Here is a 6,987-nt window from a genome sequence, read left to right on the forward strand (position 1 = left end):
CTGGACACTTGCACACAAGGCGGCGATGACATCACAGCGTCATTCATGTTTGGCTCGCCCCTTTTTTAAATAATTTTTTTTTAATGGCTTTTATTTACTGGCTTAATTGAAATGCAAATGGTTTGTCCTTGGGAGGTGATGGTCACGTTTTTTTAACTGCAAACATGACCATCAGGACCCCAGGAACAAAGCATTAGCCTTGGAATAAAGCCAGGTGTCAGAGCGTTAGCAGCTCAACCTGCAGGCTCAAAAGGACCAAGGGCAAGGGCTGCAGAGCGCCCGGAGAAAGAAAGCAGCAGGTGGCAGCGCCGTGGTGTGTAGACGGCCACTTCAATTTGCAGAATGGCTGTGCTGAAGGCAGGTTGTCCCGACGCAAGTTGGGATGCGACCCGCACAGCCACTCCGCAAACTGCGGGACAGAGTCCCTAATTGCCGGACAATCCTGCGAAATCCGGGACAGTTGGCCACCCTAGACCACAGAGGTATGTTGGCAATGCAGCAACACCGCAAAACTAATATGTGTGTAAAGTAGTCCCAGCAGAACAGCTTGACATCAACGTTGGCCAGAACTGCAAGCGGAAAAGCCCCTTGATCTTGCGCCGTGACTCGTGCACAGTCACATGTTGGGGCCACGTGTGCAGAGACGTGGCCCGCACTAATAAAGGTGCAGAGCGGTCTCCCGCTATTTGAGTAACAGATTAAAGCCGTGTCTGTGAGGTTAGTCCGACTGCCTGTGCGCCCACATTGAGGGATACAACCAGTGCCTTAAGTGGCACTGCTAAATGAGCTGGGGCTCATCAAGGGGGTGTGGCCTAACAGTGGGGTCTCCTGCTGACCCATTAAGCCACACCCCCTTGACAAGCCTGGCTCAATGGACTACTGGCACCCCTGCCATACAGCCTTTTGTAGAGATCAGCACCCTCTCCCCATGGGGAAGAGGGAGCTGTCCTCTGCATTTATTTCCTATAGGCTTGCCTGGCAAGGGGCAGCGCCTCACCTATTCAGCCCTCATGGTGGCGCTGCTCCTGGCCAGATGGAAAGGGCAGCGTCACCATTAAGGCTGAAAGGGCGAGGCTGCTGGAAAATGAGGCCTTTTTTCCTAAAGACTGAAACTCCAGCGGGAGCTTCAGGATTTAGACAAAAAGGCCTCTGCTTCCAGCAGCCTCCCGTTTCTCTCCATAATGGTGACACAGGCCCACGGGCATCCCTTGCTTGAAGGGATGCCTCGCAGGTGCGGCGCCACCATTATGGATGAAAGGCATTTTTTTCTGATGCCTGAAGCTCTCGCACACAAGCGAAAGCTTCAGGCTTAGAAAAAAATCCTTGTCATGTAGTGGCCGGGGCTACCAGGGGAGACTAGTAAGCCACAGCAGGACTGCGCCTCAAAATGAGATTTTGGAGCCTGCCGGGGATCGGCCCTGGCCCACTTAAAGCCCTGGGTACAACCATCCTAGAGGCTGGTCAGAGATCCTGGTTCCCAGAAAACAATCTCGAGCATTTCGTTAAGGAGGTTAAGGAGTGCTTGCCCTGTACGCAATGTTTGCGTCAGGGAGCCAGACGCAAACTTGCGAGGGGGGGCTTGGTGGGCGCATTTTTGTTTTCGGCACTGGGGCAAGATATTGCATAGAAACATAGGCTGCAGGACCCCATCATGGCCAGCACAGACGTTCTCTTGTCCCTTGAGCGCGGTCCGCCTGACTTCAGAATATTACGAGGCGTCCTAAAGTGGATAAGTACTGCTTCCTTCCACCACGATAACATTCAAACCTCAATGAGGAAACTTGTCACGCCAGCAACGTGTGGTGAATAGCCGCGCCCATTGCAGTCCCCTCTTAGGCGCATCTCCTGCAGCCCGGCATAGTGTGAGCAAAACGAGGAAAGACAGGCCATGGCTGGTGTCCGCAGGCCTCTGGCCCCTCTCCCTGCGCCCCTTCTCTGTTGCTGCCTGCTGCTACAGGTCCCGATGACGCAGGCCTTAAATCTAGCCGTGGACCGTGCCCAGATCTACGCAGGACCTCAGGGCAGTTATTTTGGGTTTTCTCTGGATTTCTATCGTGCCAGCGACGGGAGGTAAGGAGATGGACACTCTGGCAGGACGAAGCCGTTCTGGCGGTTGGGGGGTCTAGGATTTTTGAGGATGCCTGATCCTACTCTGGTGACGCTCTGCGCCCCTTGCTCACCCTCACCCCATGATTTACAGGGGTAGTCTAGTGAATGATGTGTCAGAAGAAGGTCTCCATATGCAACCATCATCAGACCGAGGAAGGTTTGGGACCCGTTTTTGTTTATAACAGTTTTTTTTCACTATATTGGCCCTTTCGTGGGGATTAGTGCATTCTGACAGAAGTGGGTCCCGTTCCCCCTTTAGCCAAAGGGCCACGGATATAAACCACTGTGGAGGTAGAATGTGTATGGGAGAAGTCACCCACATCACACGCAGGGAAGGGTGCATAAAACACAACACCCCGACACCTCAGTGAGATAGCACAGCGGGTTGAGTCTCGCTGCTGCGATCTGAGAGTGATCTGCATGTCGCAGGTTCGAATCCCGGCAAGGCCAACTCAGCCATTCATCCTTCTGATGTGGATAAATGAGTACCAATTTCGTTTGGGTGATGTTGTATGTAAATATGTGCGCTGAGGCACTATATACATAACTTATCATTATTTAAGCTGCGAAAGTTCGGAACCCTGAAGGCTATGTACTCCGCCCCTACATTCAAGGTGACCGAAATGCTTTATATGGCAATTCCTCTCAAACATATTCATTGTGGCGATCCCTAAACTCAGCCCTTGCGAGGGAAGGGTGGCAGGGAAGTGAGGGTAAACTATGAGGCCAGCCACGGCGAGGGAAGTGAGGGCAAGGCTGCGCATCTCGCTAGCTCTGTCTCTGGTCACCCCCCCCCCCTCAGCTCAACCCACTTTATTCCTCTATCACAAGCCCCCTTTCTCTTCCCTCTCCTCTTTCTATTTCTATTGATTTGCTCTATTCCTATCAGTGTCTCCGCTATTTGCCTTCCCTAATTATCTTTCTCCCTCACTAATTCTCTCTAATTTCTCTCTCCTGTCCCCATTGTCCTTTTCCAAACACCCTCCAGCCTTCTGTTCATTTCTTCACCACTTCACTGATAATCTCTCGGTTGCCCCTAGTTGTTGCCTTTATCTCTGTGGTTCTCTCCTCTTCCTTCTCCTCTGTTTCTCCCTCACCTTCCTCTGTCTGTTGATATCCCCTCCCCCTGATCTCCTCTCAATCCGCCCTAGTTCCTTCTCCCACAGCTGTCAATCTTACCCAGGGTGTCCCTCCATCTTCCCCTGTACGTCTCCCTTCCCAACCCCCATGTGCCTTCTCTTTCCTCTTATGCTCTCCATCCATTGCACCTAATTATTTTCCAAGATTTTTCCCATTCTCCGGTCTTCCTTTTCCCCTTTCCCTTTGTTGTCTCTCCTTTTCTCACGGGTCTAATTCTCCATTTCTCTCTCTCCCCTTTCTCTAGTGCGTTCTCCCCAACCACGAGTTCCATCAACACGCCCTCTAATCCCGCTGCTTTGACATCACGTTCCTTTCAGTTCCCCATTTCCCTTGCTGTAACCCCTTGCCCTTAGTTATCGCTCCCTTTAACGCCTCTATCCCCCTATTTCCCCAGTTCTCGCCCCCTTCTCCTAATTCTTTCTTTTCAGTGAGACTAGCTCTCTTCCCCTTGGCCCCAGTCCTGTTTACTTTCCCTTTCCCTCTTCGTTCCATCACCTCTGCATCTCTCGTTTGCTCTGTGTATTGCTTGTCCTAGGGCACGCTCTTTTTCTAACTCTCCACATTTCACATTTCTCTGCCCTTTGCACCAGCTCATTTCACTTTTTCACACTCATCACATTTCATTGGCTATCGCCCCCACCTTCCAAGCAAAGGCCTCATCAGCACAAGCCAGGACCTAGCTATTATTATTACTATTATTATTATTATTACTATTATTATTATTATTATTGGATGTATTGAGCCCTGGACCTAACTCTATGAGCCACAAGTCAGAGGGGGAACTGGATGGCAAAGGAATCCGATTGCAAGGGATCAATACACCGGAGCAGGGGAGCCAACCACGAGGGAGGGCATGCAATTTGACAGCAAAGAATCTGCAAGCAACCAGGAGAGGAAACAGCGGAAACACACAAACTAAAGGAGAAATGCAACACAAAAAAGAACCAGGAAACCAGTATTATTGGTCTACGTGCCAGACTGCGGAACCTCACACCCGTTGACACCAGACCTACCGCCCACCCTAGTGCAATTCAGTAAAGACATCAGAACCCTAAAGGGGCACTTTCCTCTTACCACATAAGATACACCCCCAAATCGACCAATCCCGGTATCCCTCCCTTTTATAGCAGCACTTTCTTCTTACCTCATAAGCTACACCCCAAATCCACCAAGCCCAGTATCCCTCCCTTTTAAAGGGGCACTTTCCTCTTACCCCATAAATACACCCCCAAATCCACCCTTCCCAGTATCCCGACCTTTTAAAGCAGCACTTTCGTCCTACCCCATAAAACAAGATACACCCCTAAATCCACCAAGCCCAGTATCCCTCCCTTTTAAAGCAGCACTTTCTTCCTACCCCATAAGATAAGATACACCCCTAAATCCACCAAGCCCAGTACCCCTCCCTTTTAAAGCAGCACTTTCTTCCTACCCCATAAGATAAGATACACCCCTAAATCCACCAAGCCCAGTATCCCTCCCTTTTAATGGAGCACTTTCTTCCTACCTCATAAGATACACCCCCAAATCCACCAAGCCCAGTATCCATCCCTTTTAAAGGAGCACTTTCCTCTTACCCCATAGGGTACACCCCCAAAATCCACCAAGCCCAGTACCCCTCCATTTTAAAGGGGCACTTTCCTCTTAACCCATAAGATATGATATACCCCCAAATCCACCAAGCCCAGTATCCCTCCCTTTTAAAGGCGCACTTTCCTCTCACCCCATAAACTACACCCCCAAATCCACCAAGCCCAGGATCCCTCCCTTTTAAAGGAGCACTTTCGCCTTACCTTGTAAAATACACCCCCAAATCCACCAAGCCCAGTATCCCTCCCTTTTTAAGGAGCACTTTCTTCCTACCCCATAAAATACACCCCCAATCCACCAAGCCCAGTATCCCTCCCTTTTAAAGCAGCACTTTCTTCTTACCCGTAAAGTACACCCTCAAACACACCTAGACTAATTTGCCTCCTGATGGCCACGTTTTGCAGCCCATCCCTCCTGTTCAAACCCCACACACCGGCTCTTGGTACTGTTACATGTTCCCCACTAACTGTAAATGGTAACTTTGTCCCTGCTGCCACATGCTATGTCATGAATAAACACTGTGCTGAAAGGTCTGGTGCTTCATAGCCGTCTCATGTATGCCTGGTGCAGCGCTCCATTCCTTTCTGGGGCACGAAGTTCACACCCAATAAATAACTCAAATATAAGCAATACTAATACACTTGTTTACTATTCCCTTCCAATACTTCCTTTTAACTTAACCTTCTTCTCTCCTCCTATTCTCTCTCCTCTTTCACCAGTTCGCTTTCCCTTCTAGTTCTTCTTCTCTGGCCCTAGTCTTATATCAGCCAGTCCTTTCCTCTAGAACCCTGGCCTCCACTTCCGGTAGGCCTCCCTTCCCGTTTCCCAGTTCTCACTCCTCTCCACCTCTGCCCTTCTCCCTTTCCTGTGAGGTTTCTTCCTTTCTCCCTAGCTTTTGTTCTCTCTTCCTCTTCCACTAGCCCTGCACCCACTCTGCCCAACACTTACCCCCAAGCCTCTCCCCACTTGCCTTGGTTATCACGCCATCCCCTAGGTCTCTCCTTCCTCTTGTTTCCCCCACCACTTTGCCCCATTCTCTATCTCTCCCAGTGCCTTAGTTCTTTCTCCTTGTCTTCTGTTTCCTTTCTCCAGTTTCTATGGAGGTAGGCATGTTTAGTCTCGTGTTGTTGCCCCTTTCTCCCAGTCCCATCCATACACACAACTCCCTCCCCTTTCTGTGTTGTTTTCTTCTCTGGTCCTGGTTGCTTCACATCCGGCTCTGTCTGTTGTGTGGGGTCTCTCTTCTTTCCAACTCCCATCCACCTCTCTGTCCTCTCAAGGTATCACTCAGATTTCCTTATTCATACCTTACTTCGAATTCTGTCTTTCCTTTCCCTCCCCTCCCTTTTCTCTTCCCATTCCCGAATTCTCTCGCCATGTTCCCTTCCCCTATTTCTATGTCCTGAGTCTCACCGCTGCACTCCACGCCACCTAGTTGCTTTCCCCTACTTTCTTTCTCTCTCCCCACTTTCCCTAACCCGTACCCAGGTTCTTGCTTTCCCCAGTGTAGTCCTCACTGCCCTGCTCCCGGTTATTTCTTTGCACATTAGTTCTGTCCCGTCCATTGGTCCCACCATTTGTCACCCTCCTCCTAGCCTGTCTCTTCCGCCCCCCCCTTAGTTCTTTCTCTCCTAATGCCAGGTCTCTCTCTATTTTGCCTAGTCCTTCCCTTTCCTTGAATGATGTTACCCTCATTCTCTCTACGTCCTCCTAGTTTGCTCCCCAGTTCCCCAAATTCACTACTTCTTTCCTCCCAGCTCCCTTGCCCCTTTTGCTAGTACTTCTTCTAGTTATACTCATATTTCCTATTTTTTACCTTTTGCTCCTGTTCTGTTTCTCCTTCTTCAGCTCTCTTTTAACTTCCTAGTTCACTCCACCCATTCCCAAATGATTTTCCTTTCTTCTCGCTGTCCTTCCTCGCTTCAACTTAGTTCTCTCCTAGTTCTCTACTTCTGTCTCCCCTTTTCCCAGTTGGAGGTCTGCGTTCCGTTTTCTTTTCCCTCCGCTTCTTATTTCCATCTCTCACCTGCCACATGCTAACATATTCCCACAATTCCCCTTAGTTGGCTCTGCCCCCCTTTAATTATCTCTGCTCTTCTCCATCACAAATGTCTCACCCTTTCACCCAGTTACCCTTTCCATAATCCT

General features: G+C 49.9%; 1 protein-coding gene across 2 annotated transcripts in view; it reads left to right on the forward strand.

The window, feature by feature from the left end:
* Window positions 1-1,851: 1,851 nt before the first annotated feature.
* ITGA2B (integrin subunit alpha 2b) overlaps window positions 1,852-6,987 on the forward strand; it is a 462,084-nt gene continuing 456,948 nt past the window's right edge. For both annotated transcript variants that reach the window (XM_069634280.1, XM_069634281.1), the window contains exon 1: window positions 1,852-2,070. In XM_069634280.1, the coding sequence (XP_069490381.1) occupies window positions 1,889-2,070 (182 nt within the window). In that variant the 5' untranslated portion in view covers window positions 1,852-1,888. The remainder of the gene's footprint in view (window positions 2,071-6,987) is intronic.

This window comes from Ambystoma mexicanum, chromosome 13 (assembly GCF_040938575.1).
Source record: "Ambystoma mexicanum isolate Mex_15411 chromosome 13, UKY_AmexF1_1, whole genome shotgun sequence".
Taxonomy (NCBI): domain Eukaryota; kingdom Metazoa; phylum Chordata; class Amphibia; order Caudata; family Ambystomatidae; genus Ambystoma; species Ambystoma mexicanum.